Source organism: Lonchura striata, chromosome 10, assembly GCF_050655825.1.
Source record: "Lonchura striata isolate lonStrDom1 chromosome 10, ASM5065582v1, whole genome shotgun sequence".
Lineage (NCBI taxonomy): Eukaryota > Metazoa > Chordata > Aves > Passeriformes > Estrildidae > Lonchura > Lonchura striata.
The window spans coordinates 5,430,458-5,457,410 of NC_140712.1; the positions used below are offsets into that span (position 1 = coordinate 5,430,458).

Genomic DNA, 26,953 nt, shown 5'->3' on the forward strand with positions numbered 1-26,953 from the left:
TACAGGAATGTTTTCTTTAAGAAGAAATAGATTCTAATAGCTTCACAGTTCTGCCATTGCCACAAACCAGGAATTATCCCATCTCAAAGTAACTTTTTAGTATCAATTGGTGAGCTAAGAACATACTCATTCTCCAAACCAGACACATGCATGCACATACACTAAACCTAAGCTCAGAAGCATTTTGCCAAAGTAAACCAAGAGCTAGAAAGGAAGAAAGAAAAAAAAAATACCAACTCACCCACTGTACTCACTCACACAATTCCCCATTAAAGGAAATTCTTTCAGGGCCTTCTTGAGTCTTTTAATCATGTCTTGAAACTCTGGCGAGCCATTGATTCCACAGTGTTCTGGTGTGCTACAAGTTGTGCAAGCTGTGAGCAAGAGGGCTGAACTCTGCACAGAGTGATACACCTACTGCACCTTAGTGTTTACCTTGGGGGGCTGGGTCCTGCCAAGGCCCCGGGCAGCCAGGCACATCCAGCCCTGCCTTCTTAACTCCTGCTCTGCCTCCCTGCAGGGCTGCAGCGCTGCATCACTGCTCTGGAATGCCGCTATGGCCTTGCTCATGCCTACTGCGCCCGGAAAAGCACGCTCAGCTCTCCAGAGCAGCTTTAGGAAGTAACACTAACCTATTGTTAGGAGTAAGAGAGTATCTCCAATCTGTATTCAGAGCCTCAAAAGAATACAGTTTGAACCACAGCAATTAGAGGTCAGGTCATGAAATCCATGGGGAAATGCCTCCCAGTATCTTAACGCTGAGGACAGAGACATCAAGCTTATGTACACGGTGCGAATGTCAACCCCTCCAGTGGCACTGGCAGGATGCAGGAGGAGTAAAAGGGGGAACCACCCTCACTTGGGAACTCCGAGAACCACATGCCCAGCTGCTCCATGAACTAAACAGTTAAAATGACTGGTTTTTCAAGGAAAGAGGAGCAGCTGATAAACAGGCAGTTCTCTCAGATTAGAACTACTAAAACCTGATTTTGTGTAACTTTCTATCTGCTTACTGGTAACAAGTAATACTTAAAGCTATCTCCTTATTTGGGATATTTATAGATATTTTGCCAGGATGGGTTCTTTGATGCCTTGTATAAGAGTACATATTTAGCATCTACAACAGTGTGTGCAGCTTCCTCTCTCCAAGTTTTTTTTCTCCCCTTTTTTATTTCAAAAACAAACTTAATAGAAATTAATTATCTTAGAGAACTCTGCTCCTCAGGCACAAATGGCTGAAGCTGAACAACTATTTCGTTAGTGGAGGAAACAGCCCTCTGCATACAGACAACGTGTCTGTTTTCCTAAGAAGCTGAGGTAATGTTAAGCAAAAAAACTTGCCATAAAAATGACTGTCCTTCAGACAACACCCCCCTGAATTTAAATACTTGTCATTCACGTGTGCAGAGACTCAAAACTGTTTTAAAAGTGTTATTTTCTGCAGGGACAAATGCCTCTCTTTCCTTCAGGCTCTCCTCCTCCACGTTTTTTGGAGGATAGCCAGAAGATGATGCGGCCTAACTCGCCTTGGTCTTTAGGGAACAGCAGGATCCAGGAGGATGCCTGTGTAGTGTGTTAATTCTGGTGAGGACACTGGAATCACAGCTCTTGTGTGACCTGTGCTCTCCTCTATGCAGAGCACGCCTGCTCAATTAGCGTGATTAATAAACAGCAATAAATAAGAGGGAGATAAAGGGGAACGTTTATAAGAAGTGATTGTGAGAGTATATTCCTGAATTAGGGCCAGATCCAGAGGTAAAGGTGAGGGAACACAGTTCTGTACAAGATAGCACATAAATCCCAGTGGCAGGAATTAGTGACAGAAACAGAGAAAAGCTGATGTGGCCTTGAGGCCAGCACAGACTCTGATCTCCTCCCTGAATGGACATCAACACAGCAGCCATCAATGGCAGCTGTGCAGCTGGACATGACAAGGAAGGGGACTTCATTTTACACACACAACAAACCAACTGTGTAATTTGTAGCTATATTAGTTTCAAAGAGAGTGCTTTGAGATACCCCCAGGCCCTGCACTTTTAAGCTAATAAAGCAAATATAAAGCCTAAACTGACTGAATAAGCTTGAGGAAGAATGCAGAGGTTAATGGCTGGAGGGAGGTCAGAGGCCACCTTACCCAGGAACTTCTCTTCAGAACACTGACCACTTTATTCCTGCACAACACTGAGCAGAGACAAGCCCAGGTTTCAGTCATAGGGCATTATGGATACAGAAAATATTCCTGTGGCTCCTGCAGTTCAGTCCCTACACAAATAGTCACTGAAGAGGAAAGTGAAACAAACTTCTCAAATGACAACCTGAAACTTCTAAGCCATGAAATTCATTCCTAATTCTGATTATTGAGAAGCTGGCTTAGTCCTAAAGCTTGAGAAGGTTTTTTTTCAGATCTTGTATAATGCGATGTTTGCACGGATAAAGGGAGTACACTTGATAATCCAGTAAAGACATCCTGCTAAGCTCTTTAGTGTCACTGAAACTTAATGGTAATGAGTTTCACAGATTAACTATGCATTATAAAGAAGATATTTTTCTTTATCTGTTTTAGGTTCTCAGTCTTTCCATTTTACAGACTGTATTAGAGGAGTTAAGAACAATAATACATGATTTACCATTGCCTAATCTAAATTTATGAAATAATAAATGGTAAAGTCCCTTCCACTTGGATCTTTAACAGTTCTCAGTGTTTACAAGTTCTCACATAAAACGTTACCAAACTTATTGCCTAATGCACATGCAGAATTTCCAATTCTGTTAGCATTGGAAAATGTTCTAGAGAAAAATCTCACATGTTTTTAATTGATGAAATGGTAGAAGATAGCTAGTTAATACTTTTAAAAGCACTGCTAAGCACTGCTGAGTAAGGTAGATAAAGCTTGCTGACACCTAGATAAGAAAAGCCCTTACATGGATTTGACAAGAAGGAAGAGCTGATCCACCTTAAATTTTCAGGGAGAATTTCTCTCATTTCAGTAGACTTGCTCAAGCAAGGAATTTCTTTTCATCTATAACATCCTTGAAAATTCTCATCAATTTACTCGGGCTGTACCTAAAAGGTTCTGGGTTCGTGTGAGAACTTCACCCTCAGAGTTATACCAGAAGCTTTCCAAGGAAAGAAGGACTTTGTTTTAAACAGAACCCTACTGTGATTTCACAGATTTTCTTATCTTCCCAAGCAGTTTCTGAAGCAGCTGTGGAATCTGCAGGACTGGATCAGTGACAGTGTGAAAGTGGAATGTGGCAGTAGTGGTTATTCCTGCCTGTCTCTGGATGAAATCCTGATCTTAATGTATGGCTACATTTTTGTAGAACACTGATTACCATTGTTTCCACTGGGTGATCTGTCACAACATCCATATTCCTCTATACAGAGCTCAGATCTATTAGTCATGAGCTCAAATCCTTTTGCAAAAATTCACACAATCTTAGGAATTAGATTAGTGAGCACAAATTTATCTATGAAGAAATGCCTCCTTATCTGAAACAAAATAAACATAAAGACCTCACTACCTGAAGGAAGTATTTCAGGAAAGCAGAGTTTTATCTTCACTGCATCCAAGACTGCCCCAAAGATCCCATAAAGGAAAGTTATGGCTGACTTGCAGCTGTGAAAGGAAACTCTTGAGTGTAAGCTGTAACTGAAATGGAGATGGCTGTGCCCAGATCAGATTAGTTCAGCTCTGATGTGCTTTATGAAGACAGCCAAGGAAGCAGCAGGACTGCGCTGCACTTTGCTTTTAGGAAATGTCTCAATCTAACCAGTTGCTGCTGGGTATGAGCAGTGATGTCTCAATGAAGGAGAGGAGAAGCCTTTATCTTATGAAACTCCAATAGGAACACTCTGATCCATAAGATAACAAAGCCTTTGAAGGATCTTTTTATTCAACTTGAGATGAGTGGATTGCACGCTGTGCTGTACCACCTTCATCAATTACAGTGACTCAGGCCAGAAATACCATGTTATCCTTTGGTCAATTTTAAGTTTTGCCCCTGAGAACAACAGCTGCTTCATGAATTAAAGGTGTTCTCATTCTGATTAATGATAAAACTGACATGACTGCTGATTTTTAGCAAAAATTAATCTATCTACAAATTTTCAGTAAATTTAATATACCGTTATTTGCTAGCTCCTTTTGAACCAGCATATCTGCATCCTGCCATCAAACAGAAACAGTCACACTGACAAACCAAAACCAAGTTCCTTTGTGTAACAGAAAGATAATTTTCAGCTATCTGAAAAACTGACGTTTTGCAAGTGCTGTTCAAAGGGAAACCTGACCTTTCTAGTGATAACTTGAAATACCTTCAGCTGTTTTGTGGTTGTGTTATCAATGTTTAGCAGCTTTGTAATCCATTGCAAAGTAAGGAAATACTGGATCTTCATTAAATTTGCTTTTGAGACCTCCCTAGTAATCTGACATTTTTAAAGCTTATCTTATTTTCCAGGTCATCAGTTTGTTTTTCCAGAGAGCTTGCTGTTCTTGGCATTCTGAGTTAGGGAAGTGTCCTGCTCACTGATTGCCATCTTCAGGTCATCCATTCTCCTCTCTAAGCCTCTGCAGGCTTAACTGAACATTCTAAACATCTTTTTCATGCACATATTTTAGCCTGAATTACAGCTAACCTTGTACTAATACCTGGAGGGTTAACACAAAACATTCAAAGCTTCTCATGGGTTATGCTTCCTGCTTGTGAAAAAATGGCATTTAGAAATCCTGGTTCTTACCCACCAGGATATTAAAAACAAAAGCCAAACCCCTTAACAACAATGAAAACCTTCAATTATGTGGCATTATAAGGTTTCACTTGGTTTCATTATTAACATTAAAAAGTATTAAAAAACCCTAAATAACTCAAGGCACCAAGAATATAAGAACTGAAGCATAAATCAGTGGAGCACCCACTGCCCAGAGCTCTCACAACTCAGCACCTCAGTGTATTTTCTTTGAAATTTGTAGAAACCAGGGAACAATATTGTCAGAAGATGAAATTCCAATTCTAACATGTGGAAAATTCCAGTTTTCACTGGGGAAAATTCTGAGATATGTTTTTAACCAACATCCTTGTGACTTGATGAAAACTAAAGAGCAAACATACATTTGGGAATAAGTGAATGAGAGATCAGTGAGCCAGTGCCTTCAAAAGGAAGGGCAGAAGGAGAACAGGACACATTCCAAGAGCACCATCTCCAGGGCAGTGCAGGGATCCCTGACAGGCTGCCCCTGCCCTCCACCACCCACAGAGGCAGCTGCTCCCTCCTGCCAGTCCCCTGGCACATCAGCCAGCTGGTGTGGAGTGACTGCCAAGTTCTGCTCACCTGGACCTCTGCCCTGCTTCACCAGAGCACAGGACCTGCCCTGCCAGCACTAGAGTGGGGCACCAAGAGCTGAGAGCAAGGCAATCTCCTGATGGCACCGGAACCAAAATCAACCTCACTTTTCCCTAACTTGCCCCAGAGACTGGAGAAAGAAACCAGGTTCTTGGGCATTGAGAGCACAAACTCCTGCAATCCTTTAACCTGCCCTCTCTACTACTGCTAGCAGAGTAGTAGTACTAGCTATTTCTCACCAATTCATTTAGGGCAAATCTAGAGTCTGCACTCCTGTCAAGGGGGTTATTCTAGCACTTTTCTGGAATGGAGGAAGAAAACCAAGTTATTTTGCTTTAGGACAAGTGGCAATCAGTTTATGGTGAGCTCTAACTATGCTCAACCAGAGATTTCTATTAGGTTAAAACTGTTTTTAGCTAAAAAACACTGCAGTTTTCTTGTACATAATATGGAGAAAGAAAACCAAAAAAACACTGTCATTATACATTTTCTGGGGCTCACACTTCACAAAATTTTTGATTTCTCCCCATTATGGTGTTGTTATAATGAAATAAATAATTCAAGATTGAGGCTACTTTGGAATTGGTTTGTGCAATGACTTTGGAAGATAAATTCTAACACATCCACAGTGTTAGAATACAGTGCTGCTGTAGTCCAGCACTCAGGGTATCTGTTCTGCCTGCATGACTGACTGCAACTGATGTGACCAGCTCTTACTGGATCTAATACTGCCAGGGGACAAAGCACAGTCACTGCTAAAGGCCTTGCAAAACAGAGATAACTCTATTTTGTAGGTACCCTAATTCTGTTACTACTTTTTTACAAGGTTTAATTTGGGAGTGCTGCAGTGATGCTGCAGTGTGGTTAATTAGCATCTGTTGAATTCTCGGGCATGTGAGGTAAAGTTAGCACAACACCATCCGTGAGTCACAGATCTTTTAATTTCTATTGTACTTCACAAGAGTTGCCTCCTATGTCTGCTGAGAAATTCTGAAAATTTAGAAAAACGTTCTTAAAGTAGAAATTCAAGAGAACGGATGTGATCCAGTGGAACACGGCTATTGTGAGATGTTTGTGAGCCTGCAAGACAAACTCTACATATCAGGTACTGCTTCTAGTAAATGTTTTCCATCTTTTCTGGTATCTAACATAAAAGGAAGATTTTAAAACACACTCTAAGTTACCTAAAATAAATATACTTTGAAAAAAATTGCATTAATATAATAAAACTCCTTAGTCTCTCCCTTTTCAGCAGCATATACAGGACAGTTCACAACAAAGTAAGTGACTAAAACAGCTGAGTGGTACCTGGGGATTTTCTTGGGAGCCTGAGGTGGTGAGGAATGGCCGGCTATGTTTTGTTCCAAGCTCTCTGGAGGCTTTTCCTGCGTTTCTCCCTTGTCCTTTGCCAGTGCCTCTGCGATAGCAGAGTCCAGCCCAGCCTGGTGTGGGAGATCAGCCCTCGGCTCCGCCTGTGCCGGGTCACACCTGTACATGAAAACGATCGACGGCTTCTCGCTGGAGTCGGACTTGGCCTCGCTGAACCAGTGGTGCCGCTGCACTGGAGGCGGGGGGAGCATGTGTATAACAGTTCCATCCAGACCCACCAGCTTCCCTTTCTCCCTCTCCTTCTCTCTCTCCTCCTCATCGTCAGCTTTCCTGCGGCGGAAGAAGCTCTTGAACGATATCCAGCGTTTGGGTTTTGCGTCGGGACGCCGCCCCTCCGAGTGCAGGATGGACTCGGCTTCTGTCGACCTGGTGGGGCTGTTGGGTTTGGCCCAATTGCTGAAATGCCTTTGCAGCAAGTTACTGGCATGGTAGGGAGAGGAGGTGGAGCGTGGAGGGGGGAATGGCGGGGCCTGCTCTGCCTGGGGACTCGTGACGCTCGGGGTGGCTCGCGCTGGCTTTGGAGAGGGAGTGGCAGCTGGCTGTGAAAGTGGATCTTTCTGCATTTTAATGGCAGTGCTTTCCATCTTGGAGGACTCCGCTTCAGGCTGTGATGTAAACAGAGATTTGGGTCGTACCAGGGTGTTTTTAGTAGCATCTCCCTCAGGGGGTAAGGAATACAGTTCTTCTACACTACAGGACTTGGGAGCAGACTGAGGTGTTTCTGGAGGAGACTGTGGAGGCTGGATAGAAGCCACAATCTGCGAGAGCACCGTGCTCGCATTCTCTCTGCCACCACTGCTGCCAATGGAACCATCTGGGGTTATGTCTGCTTTTGCTGTAGGCTCTTGCATTGCCTTTTGAACTCTGGATGGGGAGCTGTGGTCAGCACTGTGACTTCTCTGTGGGGATATCTGGCTTTTAGTGAGGCAGCTGTTGAACTCTTGGACCTTTTGAGCCACAGAGCCCAGCCTGCACTCAGAGCTACTGGCCACCCCTCTTGCTTGGGGCAACTCAGTGGATTTGCTGCCTATGGCTTCGGTGCCTTTAGTTTCAGTTTCTATTTCTTCATAGGTATGGCTTATCACACTTGTAGTTTTATCTTTGACAGACAGCTCCCCAGTGGTCCCTAGAAAACTTTTATAGATCGCCAAGTTATCATATGCATTTGGATTGATTACAATAGGAACTTTAACAGCATTTTTGGAACTCCTAGCGTAAGTGGGCTCATCATGAATGATAATAGGGAAAGGTGGCATGCCAGCATTGTTGTAACTGTTGAATTTTATCTCAGACAAATTGGGAGACTTAACTGGGATAGTTTTCGAAGAAACGTTTGTAGCTGTAGGTGAAGTAGGAGCTGACTTGTGGCTTGTCTTCCTGGGAGGAACGGAAGGTCCTGAGCTGTTTCCAATCAGTTCCACCTTAGGTATCTTCTGTCTTGGACTAGTGCTGGAAGTCCACACTTCTTGGTATCTGATTGCACTGGATTTTTTCAGATTAGCGTGTGCATGTACAGGTGATGCTGCAGAGGATGCAATAGGTGTGCCTGGGGTTACTGGTGAGCTTGGGTTAGATGCTGCCTTTTTGGTTTCTGAGGTTTCAGTCTGATTCTCTTTACATTCACTGGTCATGGCAGCTGATACATCCACTACGGTGTATGGCTTGCACACTGGTTGTTCCATGTTCACCACCCTGTAAGGCTTAGCTTGCTCCTCCATAGGCACCAAATTAATGGTTACGGCTTGACCAGCAGCATCTGAAGAACTTTTATTCTCCTGCGTATCAGTCTGCACAGCAATTTTGCCATCCTTCTCCTCCAGGCGAAGTGCAAGGACAGCTTTGTGAGTTTCCTGACTTTTCAGAGCATTTCTGGGTGCTTTTGGCACATCCTTCACTTGTTGATTGTCACAAAGACTTTCATATTCTGGTTCAATCACTTTGAGGTCCTGAGGAGTGCTAGGAGATAAGCCTCCATTACAGAGCTTCTGGGAAGAACTGCTGGTTGTCCCAGAACGAGACTCTTCTGTCAAAGAAGAATCAGGAGATGTAGAATCAGAAGATACCATGCTCTGCATGCTCTCTTGCCCATAAAGAATCACCGTCTCTTCCCCGTAACCATTTAAAATTTCATCATAACTGTCATCATAATCCACGGCGCAGATCCGCTGGAGAGACTTGTTCCGAAGGGGCACGGTATTCCATTTCTTGTCAACACAGAACGGAACAGGAGACAGGGTGTTAGCTCTGAAATTAGCAAAGCGAGGTTGGCCCCTCATCCGGATTTCCATTGCTAACAGCTCTTCATCACTTTCATCCCAGCTCTCGTGCTCTTCCTGCATGCTGCCAAAAAACGTGTCATCCTCACTCTCATCTCCACTAGACAACTCTGGATAACAGAAACGTCCACCTTCATTACTTATGACTTCAGTGCTTCCACTCAGAATAACATGCTTACTCTGTGAATCCTTCATTCCAGCCACCATGCAGCTCGGAGGGATCTTCCTTTCTAATGATCTTTTGTAACAATTATTTATCCTTCCCAAGAAGGTTTCTCTGGAGTTTGTTTCATTTCCAGTGAGCTGAGGTGTGGTATCCAAACCTGCAATCTCCTTCAGAACTTCTGTCAGTCCATTATTATTGTTACTGGGTATCTTACCCACGCCCTCGCTGTTGCCGTAAGGCCTAGGAACATGGCTGTAACCCTCAATCTCCTCCTCATTGTTATTGTTCAGTGGTTTTTTGCTCAGCACCGCCTTGTTGCGGTTCCACCCCACGGGCAGGGGTTTGTTCTCGCACTGCTCCAGCGTGGTCAGCTCCCAGCAGAGCCCGTCGGCCACCATCATGGTGGGTTTCACGGCTATCGTCGGCTTCTTGGCCACGGGCGGCCGGAAGCTGCCGCTGCCCCTGCCACGCTGGCTGCTGCTCTGGTTTGCATTGGGTTTCAGGTTTCCATGTGAGAGGGGCTTCTTCTCTGACACTGGGGGTAACTGGTGCAAGCTCTTGGGCTTGAAGCAGTTCTTACATTCACCGGGTTTCCACACGTGCTCAGTGAAAGTGTTGCAAGCAGACATTTTCCCAGAGCTCTGTGCCTGCAGCCCGCCGCTCAGTGCATGGTAGGAGTGTCATCCATGGCTCCGCTCTGCTCACCCGGCACAGACACCTCCTTGAGCAGTGATCATGCTGGAAGAACATGAAACACAGAAAGGATGAGAATGGGGAAAAATCTGCTTGATCATTATGTTTTTCACACTAGGGATAATGTGGAAGGAGCAAGTAGCCTTTTGCTGATGTTTTCATTTACAAAACTATGTAACTGAAATGCAAACCCAAATTCCAGCTATCATTCTTCTCATACATAAAGAATTAAAACTTTGGCAGCTAAGTCCTATGTTACTTAAAGCAGAGGGAGGGAAAAATGGCAATGACTGAGAATTTAGAGTAATTTGCTTGACTAGTTCAGGGCCATTGGCCTTTAATTTTGTCAAATAAAACAAATGCAGGAACAGGATATAAACCCAAAGATTACCACACATTATGCTTTCACCATAACTACTCAAACATGAGATAGAAAAGCAAAAGTATGTTTACTCTCCTAAATGCAATTGAGATAATTTGTTCTAGCTTTGAATGTGAACAAGCTCAGCTTAAGTGAGAAAATGTGTTCAAGCAATCCCAAACTCTGCCATTTTAGCACTTTTTTCATCAGAGTCAAATGAAAATACTGAAGAGGTATTTTGGCTGAACACATAGGCTGTTCTGATGTCCTGGAAAAGTCAGATAATAATACAGTGGAAATCTTTCTAGAAAGTTACTGTTCCTTCTCCTTTTGCTTACCATAATGTCAATAAACCATTCTGATATCCTCAAAACAAAGCTAAGGATTTTTAGTCCCTGATTTGTTTCATATGTAGCTTTTCTACCTAACCCCTCCAGAAATAACAACTGAAGAACTGAAAATCTTGTTCAAAGTGAATCTTTTTATTTCCAGAAACAATCAGCCTTAAGTAAAAATCAAACACGAATCTGCTGTGCTTTATAGCCACCAGAGTATCCAGGATTTGAGTGTTTCATGAATTAATGCCTGAAGATTTTAAGCCTTCTGAGCCAAATCCGCAAGTCTGTTCTCTTCATCACTGTTGCATAACTCACATTATAGGAGACATTTTACTGAGGTGAAAGGATCTCTATGTTCACTGCTCTTCTGCAAGCACAGGTGCTGGAAATCAATCCTGTTCTGTTCTTACAGGCCTTGGGGTGCAAATATTCTTGCTGCTCACCCAGGTACGCCGAAGGGCAGCGCTGACCCCCTGCAGGTCCAGCTGCAGCTCCCACAGAGCCCAGCAGAGCCCAGCAGCAGGGAGACCGTGCTGGAATTCTCAGGGCACCACTGGCTTTCATGGCATGGCAAACAACAGGATCATTAGGAGAGCTGACACCGGGAGGGGCTTGTCAGTCTCCTCACGTCCTGCTCTGTGTTTTGGCAAGGGCTGTCCTGTGCTGGCAAACCAACAGAGCGATCCCGATCCAACAGCAGATGGGGCTGAAGCCTAACTCTATTAGTGCCTGCAGACACAGCCGTGCTACCAGGGCTATCACATTTCATATGCTGACTAAATATGTTTCCAGACAAAGCTTTTTGCCAAAAAGCCACTGCCAAAAGCTTTCTCTGTATGACCTAAGAGAGAGAAACTCTGCCACACTGAGATGTGCCCAAACTTTTAGGCTTTATCTTGCATTTACAGAGTAAAATGCTTTTGTATGTTTCTTGATCTCTCTCAAGTTTTGTTGCTTCAACACCTTGCAAGGCCATATATTGTAAGCAGAAAAACTACATTAAGAAACAGTTTTCCTAAAACCAGAGAGAGAGCATGTACAAGAATTTTATACTCCGGTTGGCTCCCTCTTTTCGTGTGTTTAAAAAATAGAAGGAGTAAAATTACACTAATGGGAATCTAAACTAAATGGTTTCTTGAAAAATATATTTCTCCATCACATAAAAGCTTTGAACAACCGATTTAAACAAAAGGGTTAGTGCTTGTGTGTGGGTTTTAAGATTTACCTGTGTGATCTTATTTCTCTGAAATTGCATAAGCTGCACTTGCTCTAGAATCCCATCACAAGGCAGGCAGCTTTATGGTGTTCCAAGCAATTCCTGCCAGGACCAGGGGGGACACTGAGGAAGCTCTGCAGTGCCCACCTGCCCAGGGCTACATCCTGATGTGATGGCACCACTGCCTCTGGCACAACACACTGGTCATTCTCCTTTGCTCTGACACTGATGCTGGCACTTCCTCTAAGCCAGAGAAGGGTTACACTCAACCTGAGAATGGGAACTACAGGAAACTCAGCAGAACCACAGTTCTCCAGAGAGTAACAACTACAGCTCTGTGCTTCATCCCAGAACACCCTCGTGTGCCAGCAGTGCTGCCTGCAGCACTTTACCTCAGCAATCACACACCTGGTGATTGTGGAAATGCAGATGTGGAACCTGGACAGGAGTATATACAAGCCATGCGTAGCTATTTCAGCATTTTTGGTCTCCAACAGCCAATAGAACTGGTTTGAACACAGCCCTGACCCCCAGGATGATTTGTGACACTCTGGAACAGAAGAGCCACTGACTCCCTGGCTCTGTGAACCCCAGCTGGGTTTGCAACTGGCTCAGGCACAGCAGGATGAGCAGTTCCTGTCACAGGCCCTGACACTGCCTGCAGCTGCACCACAGAGGAAACAGCCACCTTCCAACTAGAGGAAATGGATCTTAAGAAAACAACCAAAACAATTCCAACACTGTGCTACTTTTGTACTTCGAAATCAGAAACACTCCTACGCTATTTCAAATTAAATCCACAGTGACCTTTATTTGCTGGAGCAAGCATTTGCATTCTTAAAAAAAAAAGTCAGTTTCTTCCTTGGTGAACAACTCAAAGCAATATTTCTGCTGCTTTCCTCTCCTTTAAAAAGAATGACTTTTAAAACTACAGATTCTCTATTATGTGTGATAATTATGGTGAGAGTAATTAGGAGTGATAAGAGAAATGAAATCTTTCAGTAGGCTGTTGCTTCCATGGCTGTCTCCAGCTGCAGCTTGGCAGGGGGCAGCAGAGGCCAATGAAGGAACTGAAAATACACACAAGGACAAGAAAAAAAATCATCCTGACACTGTTCGTTGCTGGATTCCTGCACTGTCTCCAAAACAAAACAGGACAATGAGAGATCCAGGTAGTCACACCTCAGATCTCTCCTGCTGCGAGTGTCTTTTCTTCCCTACCTTCCCTGCTTCCACTGACACTCCATGTACCTGCTAAAGAACAGGAATGTGCACCCTGCAGAGATCCTGGCTCTTCTCAAATGAGTAGCTCAGATGACAAAACTTATTTGAAGATGCTCAATCTACGCAAAATCAAGGCAATGACAAGATGTTACTTACAAAACAGCATCAGACTTGTAAAGAAAGTATTAATAGCAAATACGTGACATCAACAGTCTGCATTTCATCCCTGTGTCTCGAAGCCTTTTATGTAAGTTGGTAAACAGAACTATTCACAATTTATACAGGGAACCACTGCAGTGCAGTGACGTTAAGGAACTAAAATTCATCAGTGAGTCAGTGTCAGGAGCAAGTACAGACAGACAACTTCTGCTCCCAACAGAAGATCGTGACACTTCATTCACTAAATGGCTGAGTCAGCACAGATAATTTATCAGTCTTAAAGGCCAAATAATTCCTTGTGTATATGAGATTAATGCTCCTCATTCCAGCAGGTAGAGCTGTGCACAGGAAGGCTCAGCCTGGCCCTGTTGAGCTGGCATCAAGCAGTCAGGAAGGCAAAAGCATATTTCAGTTCTCAGGTCAGAGGGAGAAGATGACAGATCTGGAGCTGCAGAACAAAGATGAAGCAGGGATCAGCTGAGATACCCTCGTGTCAGGAAGCTTGCACAGCAATGCAGAAATGTCTCTGTGGTGCTTTTATTTGTTGACATCATCTTTGCTGAGTGCATGAAGATAGTAATAAACATGCATTTCAGGCATTTTGCCTTTGTTCTAGGTAATTTCAGGCTGGCAGGTCTCCTTTGGATGCATGCTGGCTGAATCACAATGAAGGCCTTCTCCAGTAATACTTTATACTAAAATAATCCAATTAAAAAGAACTTAATTGGTGTGCAACATTCCCTACAATTTCAACATTTTAAAAATGAATAGTCTCGGTAAGTACCAGATGGTGACACGCACTAATTAATCAGGCCTGCTCAATGAATGAGCATATGAAAATGAATGTACCTATTAGACATGTGTTTGCAATGCTGTGTGCTGCAAAATCTCCCCCCACTGAAAGGCCAGGACTTTCCTGAGCTGCAACCAGCACCCTCTGGTCTCCTCTGGGATCACCACATCCTGGCACAGGTTTCCTTTGGTTTGTCCTCCTCCAGGGAAAATCCATTTCCCTTTAGTGCTGCTGGGCCTGACAATGGGGCTGCAATTTTTATGCTGCAGAATAAACTGCATTGATCAGCCTTCTCCGGCACCAGCCCAGTCAGGGCTGCTGCACAACCACAAACCTCTCCCCACTGCCAGGCCTGTCCTCAGACTGACAAAATCAGCAGTGGGAATTCAACCTGGGCTTCCTATATGGGAGTGCCCAAAGGCCACAAAACCACCAGGGCTTTGTGGTTTGTCTGAACCACTTAAAGGCATGTGGACAGTCACTGATCATCATAAACAGCAGTGCAAGTCTCACACAGCAGGGAAAAATGGATGGCTATTCTCTGCCAGGATTTGATTTCTGTTTCTTTTAAATTTTAATGTAATCATAAACATTTCAAGGGACTGTTTTAAAAACCAACACTGGTGCAGGTCCTGCCTGGGGAGCAGTGGGCTGTGGGAATGCTCCCAGAGAGTGTCCAGCACTCCCTTCACTCAGGGTGTGCCAGGAAAACCCAAGGAACTAAAGAATGCAAGAAGCACTTTGGGCTGGCACAACTTTATTCCCAAAGTGAAGGATATTTGCTAAATATCAGCTCACTGCAGTACCAAGCCAGAGCTCTGACCCTGGCAGAGAGCACAGATGGACATTTCCATAAATGCTGGGCAATACCACTTTTATTAAAAAAGAAGTTTTATCTTGCTGCAGATCAGTTTTTTTTTCCCTGTTTGACTGTTTCACATTGTATTTTTTCTCCTTCAAAAAGAGCTCAAATTACATAAATCTTTCATAATACTAATTAAGTGAGAAAAACCTTAAATATGGGCTTTTTTTCCTCCCTAAAACTTGTAAGGATAAAAGATTATAGAAATAACCAAGGAACTGGAGAAAAAACCTGCCCATGGCTAGACAATCTGGGATGCTTAAGAAGAAAATGGACATTTCTCTGCAATTGACACAACCCAAAGAGGTAATGCCACAGAGCAAGGCAAAGGCAAGGAATATCCTCGGGACCTGCCCAGGTACTCTGGATAGATTCTGCATCACCACATGGGAACACACAGAGCTGTAACAAGGCCAAGCTCTGCCCTTTGGTGCTGAGGGGCCAGCCAAGGCTGGCATTTGAATAGGGACTCTTACGAGTCCCAATAATAAGAATTCTTGACATTCTTAACTGGAGATTTTTTCCTTTTGGGAAAAAAAAGCATCATTTAGTATTAATAAAATTTAAATTTATATGGTCCATTTAGATATATATAAATTCTTATAATGATGAGTGCTCAGACATGGCAGTACAGTATATTCTTTAGGAATACTTTTTTATTTACGTGGAAAATTGATTTTATTTTCTACTTTTAAAAAAGTGAGGAAGCCAAACTATAAATTGTGTGCTCTCGGAAAATGGCTGTACAACATTCTAAGATTTAGCGGCAAATTACAGGTAAGCATATCAACTGACAGGAAAAAAGTCACAATAATTACAATTTCAAAAAATATCCCCAATTCCAGTGCATTTCAGTTTCTCCCTACTTTATTTAAAGGAAACAGAATTAAGTCCCTCACAGCATTTTAAAAGTATGACTGTATCTTGACCAATCTAATTATCTTTGATTTACCCTTCCTGGCTCACTTGAAATTCTGCCCTTTGATCTTTTTTTCCTTTTGTTTAAGCACATGCAAATACTTGTAGAGGAGAATGAACTTTACCAAACCTCTCCAGAGTCTGCTCACAACAAACAAAAAAGCAATACCTGAGAAACATTATAGTGCTTTTATAGTCAGAGACCTGGGAACAGTTGTGGTTATCCTTCTGCTGAGCACAGCTTGAGAAGGAAAACAGGGTGGATCATCCCTGGGTTGTGGAGTCCAGCAATTCTGCAACTCCTGTTTGCTTTAACCTCTTTCCCCTGCACTCTTGCAGGCCCTGGCTCCAAGGATCTGAGTGTTGAACACCTGAGGCAGCAAAACCCACAAGTACCAACCCCCAAGACCCCCCAAAACCCCCATTTCAGTTTAGCAAATAACTTGTGGATATCAAAATACAAAACAGCATTGGAAAGGATGGGGGAGAACTGACTAAACCAAAGGAACCAAAGACACATTGAAGAGTCAAGGCAGGTAACTCAGGAGGGAGGGGCTGGCTCACAGCCAGGATAGGAACAGCTACAACACTGAGGCTGCAGCACAGTGGGCACCCTCCAGTGGTCCCAGTCCCCCCTGGGAACCTCAGGAGTCATTAAATAAAGACTTGGAAGGATTAAGTTTAAGAACGAACCACTATGAGCCATTATAAAAAAATGAGGTATTAAAAATAACTGATAAATTACAGCAACAGCACAGCAGGTCTGGACTGTGCAGAGCCAAGAATTGTGGAGAAATTCAGGAACCAGGTGGCTGAGCCATGCAAAATTAGTCCCTTATCAGAACCAGGCATCAGTTCAGCACATGGTGAAGGGACCTGCTCTTTATCATTACTTCTGGGAAGGAAACCTGCTCTTCCTACCAAACCATGAACCAATGGGCAAAAAAGAAATGGCACAATTTTATTTTAAGCTTTTAAGAAGTTCTCTCCAATTCCTAATGGCAGGGCATGCAAATGGTGTCACAGCAAAGGCAGGCAACCAGCAGATTACATGCTTTCTGTGTGAGAAAATCAATGACATGATTTACTGAGTATTGCACTCAGTTCTATGCATATGACACCTCAGGAAGAAATGCTGCATAAAACAGCCACAAAAATATTTTAATATGGAAAGCTTTTCATCCCTTCAGTGAAACAAAAAGATTAGGATAGTTTAGTTCAGAACTGAGACAAATAAAATAATGTAATAGTATATTAAATGATCCGTCACATAAAGAAGACAGACTGGGTGTTCCCATTTAGTGTCTATCTCAGAAAAAAAAGGCAATAAACCCAATGCAGCATATTTACATCTCCAAAAAGAAAATTATTCCACACAAAACACTTCCTGAAAGAAGCTGGCACGGAGATCAAGGGGTCAATGGATTCAGAGGAAGAACCAGACATTTATACCTGGGATGAGCCATGACACTTGTACGAGGTGGGGTGAACCCAAAGCTCCCACATTCAGAGCCTGAAACCAGCATCAACCATTTCAGTGGAGCAGAGGATTTGCTCATTACCAGACTGTTCCTGTGCTGGCCCCTGGAGAAGTCTGGGCAGGGTGAAGGGCAGGCACTGCTGTAGGCTGTGCCTGACTGCTCCTCCTCTTACCAGATCCTGCTTTTTCCATGGTTTTAGCTTGATCCAGCAAAGCAACCCATGGTGCAAGAACACGGAGATCCCATCCTCTCCCACTGGGAAGGTCAGGCCTTTCTCTCCTCCTCCCACACTTTGTCACTCTGTCCCACACTTGTAACTCAGTCCTGGGCCATCCCATTTCTACCTTTTGTGACTTCATGTTTGCACTGGGCAGCTGGGGCCTCAGGCTGTCAGGTGCCTGTGGGACTGTGTCACACCCACAGGTCCTGCAGGGATCTGGACAAACCCACAGCCACAGCCAGGTCAGGCAGTGGGAATCAGCCAGGTAAGGAAGCCAGGTGGAAAGAGATTACTAAAGATTAGTACTGTTTGAAGCTTGTCACACTACAGGTTAGAAAAGTCAGGGTAAGGTTACAGAGGAATGATAGAAGAGGGATTTTTCTCTGAAAATAACCTAATCAATTTAACTTTTGACAACGCATACATTGCTATTTTATGGTGGAAAACAGAAATAAAAATAAGCCCTATACTGCTATCTCATTCACTATGTGGTAGAGCAATGCCTGGAAAGGGCCCGAATCTTTGTAAAAACTCCTCCAGTTTCCCAATCCACAGCAACCATCTCCTCCCACTGCCATCTGCTTGGTGCACTCATTTTGCCTCATTCCTCACATCTATGATCAAAGACAGACATTCTAATTTGAGGGCCTCTTTGATAATCTTGAGAAACTAGCTACAGGTAATTTTTTGACCATCAAAGCTGGTTCCAGCAGCTTGTTCTCAATCAGGCTACTCTTCTAATTAGGGTGCCATTTATTCATCCCAATAAGCTACTTCAGCAAGCAAGATGAATGCAAGAAATTTTAATCTGCAGTCGTAAGCCAGAGCAATGAAATGAGTGATGAGCTCCAAGTCAAAAGGTTAAAGATATTAATGTTTACTAGTGTTGAAGTTTACAACAGATAATTTCTTTGCTTATTCTACTTATGCTTTGCCTAAAATCCATTCCCATAAAATGGCAAGCCACCACTGATAAGAATGTTATTAGGGATAAAAAGCACCAGCATAGATGAAATTCAGAAAAGGAATTAGGAGGTACTGGCACTGGCATTGGATGCTTTTAGCATACATAATAAGAATTGACTTTTTCCTTATTCTGATGATTAAGTGTTGTGTCTGCGAGTCCACAACATCCCAGTGTTCCAGGCACATGTGGGGGCTCTGTGTGCAGCCCTTTCCCTCCATGGGGACTGAAAAGGACTAACAGCCAAGCCCAGGGCATCTCACAGTCATCAGCTTTTTAGCCTACCAAAAGAGACAAGATGTAGGGCAGGAAAAAGCCCCAACAAAACCCAAAATTCCAAAGTTCCCAAAATTTGATTCCATACTTTAAAATACTCCACATATGGAAAACTACGCAGTGAAGGCACCATTAAATATAATCAAGGACACAATCAGAAAGGAAATACAACAGAAATCCTGCGTTAGTTTTTTATCTTTACAGTCAATGACTGATTTTTGCAGCTGGGGAATTTGCTCAATTTACTCCATGAGAGAAGAAATACCCTGCATTTTCACAGAGAGATGTTTATAGCTATCAAGTGTGTAAACCACTATAATTTTTAGCCAGTGCTGAAGGAGGAGCAAGGGGAAGCAGGAATCAGGAGCGGGCTGCTGCAGGCAGGAAATCCCTGCCTTCACTGCCCAGCTGCTGTGGGGCAGCAGGAGCAGGCAGCTGCATCCGGCACTGAACTGCAGAGGCGGCCGAGCCGGGGCCGAGCCGGGGCTGAGCCGGGACTGAGCCGGGGCTGAGCCGGGGCAGAGCCGGGACTGAGCCGGGAACGAGCCGGGGCTGGGGCCGAGCCGGGGCAGAGCCGGGGCTGAGCCGGGGCAGAGCCGGGGCCGAGCCGGGGCCGGGGCCGAGCCGGGGCCGAGCCGGGAACGAGCCGGGGCCGAGCCGGGGCAGAGCCGGGGCTGAGCCGGGGCCGAGCCGGGGCTGAGCCGGGGCCGAGCCGGGGCCGGGGCCGAGCCGGGGCCGGGGCTGAGCCGGGGCTGATCCCGGCCTGCCTTCCCGGGAGCTGCTCCCGGCGCTCACCGAGGGGCTCCCATCCCACCTGGGAACGCTCCAGCCCGGCCAGCTCTCGCTCCTGGGGTGCCACACAGGAGGAAACAAAGCTGAATCACGGCAAACGAGCTCTAGCAAAGGAAAGAGAAAGAAAATCACCACCAACATTCAATTCTCTTTCTTTGCTTCTTCTTTACAGATAGAAATGTTTTCTTAAAGGAACTGATTGCCAGACACAAATTTTGCTACTTGTGCTTGACAGAATCCTGAGAATGAGAAGCCTTTTGTAGCCAGAAAAAAACACAATGTAAATTTTCTACTCTTCTACTGCTGAGATGACTCAATACCAGTCCACAGGGGTCTGAAGGTAAAAGCAGAACCACACTCATCTGAATTCCTTGCCTTTCAAACGAGATTTTTATGACAGAATACTTTATTAGCAAACTGGGCTGCTACAAGCCCACACCAGAAACCACACCAAGCCCAGGGCAATTACCTTTTGTCACCGCCATTCCGAGTGAAATGGGACAGGCTGCTATTACCAGCTCTCTTGGAGGGTCTTGAGGGAGGTTTATTCCTGCCCTGTGCACCATTGTGGCATTTGGAAGTAAATTGTTTATAACGGGAACCAGTGTGAGCCAACAGCCGCAGCAGCAGCAGCGAAGCTCTGCCCTGCTGCCTCCCAGCTCCCGGGGGGTGTCAGAGCGGCCCGGGGACACCAGGGGGTTCCCCGCGGGGGGAACTGCTCAGGACACAGCCCGGGAAGGGAAGGCCCTGCCAGGGCTCCCCAGGACGGTCCCACCGGAGGCTCCACACTCTGTAGTGCTTAACCCGGCAATTCACACGGAAAAAAGAGGTGTGGCAGATTTCAAAGTTCTGGGCTCAGCCTTGGCTTAATTAGTGGTGGTGGCATATGTTCTGTGATGGTTACATAAACAGGGATGGCATCCCAACCGGTGGCCAAGGGATTGCCATGGCAACCACGACAGCCATCAACGCTGCCTTACTCATCGCTTTCCCCCATACTTCAGCAGCACTTCTGCTTCTACTTTGCTACTTTCAAATACAAATATGAATAAAAGGAGCTCTCTGACCTTCTCTGGAAACGAAGCTGCCCAAACCTGTAACCCCCAGTGCCACCTGTGACCTGTCAGCAGCAGCCCTGGGCTGCTCTGCAAAGACAGCACAGTGTTCCACACTGGGACAAAGCAGAACAACCCTTGCACTGCTGCAGCACATCCTGCACACCTGGAGGCCAGGCACTGCCCTCTGCTGTCATGAGCCACAACTCACGATAATGATGTGCTCATGCCTTCCACAGGCTTTTCAGCAGCTTCACGTCTCTCAGTGCAATCAGGCAACCCTGGCCTAAAATCTTTTATTCCCAGTTTACAGCTGTACAGTATAAATAAAATGTATTTCCTTCATATTTTTTTTCCAGTATAGCCAGTGCATATCTCTGCTTTCAAATATCCTGCTCTCCCTATTTACATTTTCTTTCAGACTGCTCATAAAAACCCCTGACTTATTTTAGGACCAAGATTAATACTAGCATCCTGCTCAGTAGCACCTCCTACCTACAACCAGTTTCAGACCTGTCACCTATAGCCATGCCTAACCCACAGAACATCCACTGCATTTTCATCATTTTGGTTTCTCAGTAATGACATAGAAAAATGTAATTAAAATGTACTAGATTTAAAAGTTAATTTAGCCTTTTGTATACTTGTTAACTAAGTTATCTATTTATACCTCACTAAAATTCAGCATCTGCAAAGATGATATACAGAGGCACAAGAAAGACAGGAAACATGGTTTTTCAAATACAAGGAATTTGTGCTTTTTTTTAAAGCTGTTTTAAAAAGCAAGCCTTTTGTTTGCAATAGTATCCAGCAGTTATTTGACAGAAAAACCAGTCTCAGTAATGTGAATAAAGATTAAATGCTAGATTTTTTTGATTTCAGTGATTTGCAGAAATATTTTTTGGCATAACCAGAAAATTAGTTACTACTAACTTCACCTTCTATGACTGTTTCAAGTACAAATCATTTCTCATCTGACAATCATTCAGCTTTTAAAGCCAGCTGTTTTATGAAGCCTTTTGTTGAAACCTGGTATGTGAACAGGGATTCCAAAGCCTTAATTTTGAGAGAAATTGCAGTATGTCAAACTCAATAAAGGCAGATGATGTGTTTGTATGCCAGAATTCTGCATGTAAAAAAAAAAAATCAAAAAAGGTGAAGTTAATAATAGGAGATTTATCAGCTGCCTGGATATAGGTGTAGGATTGGCTTCTTGATTGCTTCATACAGCAGAGATGAGATACTGAAGCAGATCTGCTCTGTGCTGTGTAGGTCTTCAAAATACATATTAATACAAAAATTTTTGCTACATAAAAATACTTGTTTCTTCTTTCTTTCTTTAGAGAGCAAAGTAATTTCCTTACTTCCATATGGTACTGCAGGAAAAGGAAGAGTAAAGTGGAGAGACAGTGGTTGTAAGGAGCAGCTCTGCACAACTTCTGTTCACCCGTGGCTGTGCCAAAGCAAGGCTTGGGTTTTGGGTGGGTTCCAGGAGGAGCTCCTGCCCTGCCAGGACACACTGCAGCCCCAGGCAGTGCCACAGCCAGGCAGCCCCAGCTCCTGCACTGCTGCTCCAGCCAGAGCCCTTCCAAGGCTGAGATAATCCACGACACTTACCAAAAGGACAGGCTCACAATGCTAATTAGCTCTCAGTCAGGAGATAGACTGGAGCCTCTGTCTCTAATGCCCCAGTTAAATCTCTTCTCTCCACATAAAGCCCGGGACATTAACCATGTCTTATTTTCCCATTTTTCTTTTCAGGGAGCCTGGATGGATTGTAATGCACATGGATAGACCGAAATGCTCAGCAGATGATTTTGCTTAAATCTCAAGTAAGACAAATGTGAGGAGATCTTCAATCACTGCCCTGGGATGTGTGGGTGATGTATTACATTTTACAAGGAACAGCATTTGGAAAAATTCCGTTTTCACTCCTCAGCCACTGTACTCTTTTAATTACTTGCTAAACTTGGAGAAAGAAGAACGGGAAAGGAAAAGGGCAGAGGAGACTTCCCAGAGATAATGAGATGGCTGCCTGCTGAAGTGAGGCAGCAGCATCATTAATGCCTGAGCTGAAGGAGGAGCAGGCAGATCCCTCATCCCCCTCCGTGGCAGCAATTCCAGCAATTCCAGCAGGCACTGGGCTGCAGTCACACACCAAGCTCCAGCAGCAAGTTCTCTGCTTGAGTCAAGGCCTTTGTCTCACAGGGTGTGATGGAAGATTTCAGTCTGAGGCTCTGTAGTAGTAATAAAATAAATTCTGCCTCAAAACTCCACAAACCTTGAATATGCCAGGAATCAGAGACAAATGAAAGTAAAGGTCCCTGGAATTTTACCACTTGCTATGCCTATACATTCCCTGGTGCACACTTCATTTTTACTAAAAATTCAGTGCAAATAAATAAATTAGGAAGAGCTGTCATACTAATTTTTTTGGAAGTCTAATTTCAATCTTCCCTATGAAAAATACGATATGAAAACTCTTGTAGATATTATTATCCAAGGACTACAGGTTTTTTAATTTGTTTAGGTGGATTTGACGAGCTGCTTCACACCAATGTAGACAATACCTTTGTTTCCTTGTAGATGCAAACTTGGGAGCATTTTCCCAAGATCCTGAATTATACCTGCTGCTAAACACACTCCAAGAGTTCTCAGGTGAGTACATACTTTTCTTACAGAGGTAACCAAGTTCTGACTCTGACGTGCTCAGAGGTCATGCAGCAGGTTCAAAAGTTTTGCACAAGTAAAGCACAACTGAGAGCATTATTGTCTTTCAATATTATTATTGTAATATCTAGTGATAAATGTAATGCTACAAGTATACAGCTTTAATTGAAATGCAAACAAAATTGATTGTTGATAGTGTCCTTCAATTGTCCTTTGCCAATGATGAAAATAATTCTAATAATTACTGTGCCTAAAACATCTGGGAAGGAGATCAAAATCACTGTCTGAAAATTAAGTACAGTAGTAGTTCAGGGGTTCAAGTCACATAAATGGCGCCTTCTTTAAAAATACACCTCTATAGTTTGCATACTGCTGTAGCAGAGAAGTATAAATTAGACATATTTATAAATAAAGACACAAAAGGGAAGAAATCGCAAGTATCAGATCCTTGGGATATTCTGACATTTTCCAACTGAGATCTACAGAAGATGCACACATCCCAGGCAGAAAGCTGAAGTAAACCAGATAAAAGGGGACTTAAAACTGAGAAAATATGATTATAAAATAGAAATATGATAGTATTAATGAATTCCAGGCAGAATTAACTTAGCCAGCTGACCCAGTGAAAGCTGTTAAAGTGGGGATTGTTTAAAGCCCAGCCCGCAGAAAGCAGCCTGTCAGAAGCCAGTGGGGAGGTGTGGGACAGCCAGGCAGCCCCTGCTGGAGCAGATCCACGGGAGGTGACAGGCTCTGCCCACAGAACCAGCCCTGGCCTTGGGGTGGTTCCCACTCTGCCCCGAGTGGGTCCAGCATGGGGGCACTTCACCAGCACATCACACAGACCCACGCGTGGTGTGCCAAGCTCCAGAATAACTTCCCAGCCACATCGTGCACTCCAGCTTTTAAAAAACACTGCAAGTCTTCAATTCATGCAGCAACATTGTGGACATGAGAACATGCAATTTATGGCAATTATTTTATAAGGGAGAAGGGGAGAGGTTATAACAGGATTATGAGCAAGGACTTCCAAACCCAGTTCTAAAATTATCTTCAGCTTTAACAAATCACAACTCTAACCCCCTCTCCTTTTTGCTTATTCCTAAAGCTTTTCTTCTTTTTCCTCTGTGCTTGATCTGATCTAAATTCTTTCAGGATGTCAAGGGGAAAAATCTGCTATTAAGAGCTACTAGTTTCCATTTGCTTTTTAGAAGTGGGTGTGTGACAACACTCTGAGGCATTACACAGGCAATTAGGTATGCACAGGATGCCCTACTCCAGAGAGACAATATGCAGAGAAGTGGAGGCTAAAGCACTTCTGCATTAACAGGAGGACCCTCCAAGTGCTTTGCACAGTGTGCTCCAGGGCCACTCAATTGTCCCACAGTGTCAGTATTCCAAGCAAAAGACGTTTAATTTTGTTTCTTCCCAGACCAAAGTATCAACACAGGAATCAGGTATTTATCCAATGCCAGTAACAAGATTCCTACCTAGCAATTTTCTGCAACTTAAATGTAAATGATGCATGAAAAATGTGTTCTTATGAGATATTAAACACAAGCCAAGTTCTTTAACAGGAAAGTAGGAAACACCCCAATGATCTCTGTTTTTTGTCATCATCAGTGACTGCAGCCCCAAGGAGCCTCCAGCTCCTGCCAACCCAGTAGCAAATAAGGACTCAGGGCTTCGAAGAAATTATGGCACTTTCTTATGTGCATTCAGAAAGAGACAGCCATGAAGCATTGCCTCGCTAAATGTTATAAAAGTTCTTATAAATATTCATGTGCAGCATTTGTACTCTGAGTATTTAATCATTTCTTTACAAGAAAGGAACAGGGAGAAAGGCAGAGGAAGAAACTACTGTTTCTTCAATTCCAAAGAGAGCAAGGTAACAGAAGAGGCAAACCTGTGCACAGGTGATCTATAAATTAGTCAGCACCAAACTCAGAAACCTACAAAAAAAGATAATTTTTCCAGTTCCAGGATTTTCTTTCATTACATCTGAAGATACACAATTGTTTGCAGGTATTAACCTAATGATTTCTTCAATCATTTGAATTACTTGCATTTTGATCCTTTGAATTTTTACATCATTGGCTTTTGAAAAATAAGCATGATTTGTTGCTTCTGCCATTTGTGTGAAGACAGATTCAGCTGGCTGCACTCTGCACTCCAAAGCCCACAGTCCCAGGTAAACCCAGCAGCAGAGCAGCAGCAGTGCCTGGCTGGCCAGGCTTTGTACCCCTGGGCACTTGATGCATCCCCTCCAGAACAGCAGGACTGAGAGCCCTGCCAGCATCCCATGCCTGTCCAGCTCTGTCCATGGCACGCAGCCCTGGATCAAAGCCTCCCACAGCTAAAGTTTATCAATACTGCTGAGAATTAATATAGATTTCTGTAACTCGTGCTGACAATACAAAAGCCTGCTCACAAGTGGCTTGTGCACAAAAGGGAAAATACATTGCAAAACAGCTTTGATGTCAAATTATAAACCTAATAGAAAAGCCAAGAGATGTGGAGCAGTAACACCTGAACTGCTCAGCAATCACCCAGCAGAGAGAGCAGTCAGGGCTCCTGCCTTGCTGTGATGTGGCCTCCAAGCCAGACCAGAAAAGCCTTGGACACTTTTCCCTCTCCTTCCACAGCAGGAGCAGCAGTTCTGCTGCAGACACACATTACACTGAGGCTGTGGGTGCCAGTGCCCTTGCAAACACCACCCTGGGTGCACCTCCCCAGCCAGGATACTGCAGCTTGAGTTACAAATAACAATCTCAGACATTCATTACTGCAGGCCCAGCTCCTTCACACACACCTTGGCTGGCAGAGCCAGTGCTGGCTGAAAAGGCTGGGACAGCAGCAGTAACAGTGGAAGAAGCTTATTGCTGTGCTGCTTCTGGTTCCCTGTTGGATCAGCCGAGGCAGATTCCTGCCAGCTGTACCTGTCTGTGCTCTCAGGTGTATTGGACAAGTCTCCATGGAGTCACTCCAGGCCCATGCCATGTTTAGAATTACAAAGCAAAATGAAAAGTGGTGCTGCCTTTTGCTTCCCTCAGGAAAACTGCCTCTTGCAAATGGTTTTATCATTTTCATTATATCCTGTTTGATTTGCTTTACCATCTTGACTGGAACAATAGCTAAGACATAATAGAAAAAGATTTTTCCACAGGCTGGTTCTAATTACATTAAATCTCAAGTGAGATAGGACATTTAAATAAGAAACAACAACTGCAGAGTCTGAGATAATGACATACCAAGATACCAGGCTTTTTGAGAGTGCCATTAAAATGATGCATGAAGCATTACAGCTACTCCAATTGGGTTTCAACACGAAAGCCATTCCTTCTGTGGCACAGTGCTGCAGAAAGAGGTCAGCACTTACTGCACTTGATGTGCTACTCAACAATTAGGAACCATTATCCCTTATGCTGAAGTTGCAACATAGACACAGGCTTAAACTTCTGTATGAGCTGAGGCACTTGGGAAGGCAGGGTCTCTGGGATGAATCACCTCATGAACCACAAAACAGAGTGGAGGAGCTTTTGAAGAGCTCCTGGATTTTACTGCAAGTTGTACCTTTAACATTTTGTCATCATAACTGAATTATCTTAATTTCCTGGAAAATGTACCTTTAGACTTTCTGGAAACCCTTGAAATACAGATATGCAAAATGGAGACTGTGGCTGTGTGTCCTGGAAACACAGTGCAACCTGTCACAGTCCCACTGCTCGTTTGCTTAACCTTGGAGCCACTGCCCAACAC

General features: G+C 43.9%; 1 protein-coding gene and 1 long non-coding RNA gene across 8 annotated transcripts in view; one reads left to right on the plus strand and one right to left on the minus strand.

The window, feature by feature from the left end:
• PEAK1 (pseudopodium enriched atypical kinase 1) overlaps positions 1-26,953 on the minus strand; it is a 110,113-nt gene that overhangs the window by 25,776 nt on the left and 57,384 nt on the right. For 6 of the 7 annotated variants that reach the window (XM_021543413.4, XM_021543419.4, XM_021543417.4 and 3 more), the window contains 2 exons: positions 6,653-9,913; positions 242-358 (listed from right to left, as the gene is read on the minus strand). In XM_021543413.4, the coding sequence (XP_021399088.3) occupies positions 242-358; positions 6,653-9,804 (3,269 nt within the window). In that variant the 5' untranslated portion in view covers positions 9,805-9,913. The remainder of the gene's footprint in view (positions 1-241; positions 359-6,652; positions 9,914-26,953) is intronic. The other variant, XM_021543420.4, reaches the window with a different exon arrangement.
• Positions 19,349-26,953, plus strand: part of LOC116184013 (uncharacterized) — a 54,209-nt gene continuing 46,604 nt past the window's right edge. Inside the window, exons 1-2 of the long non-coding RNA XR_014957562.1 lie at positions 19,349-19,812; positions 22,289-23,185. This is a non-coding gene — a long non-coding RNA (uncharacterized LOC116184013). The remainder of the gene's footprint in view (positions 19,813-22,288; positions 23,186-26,953) is intronic.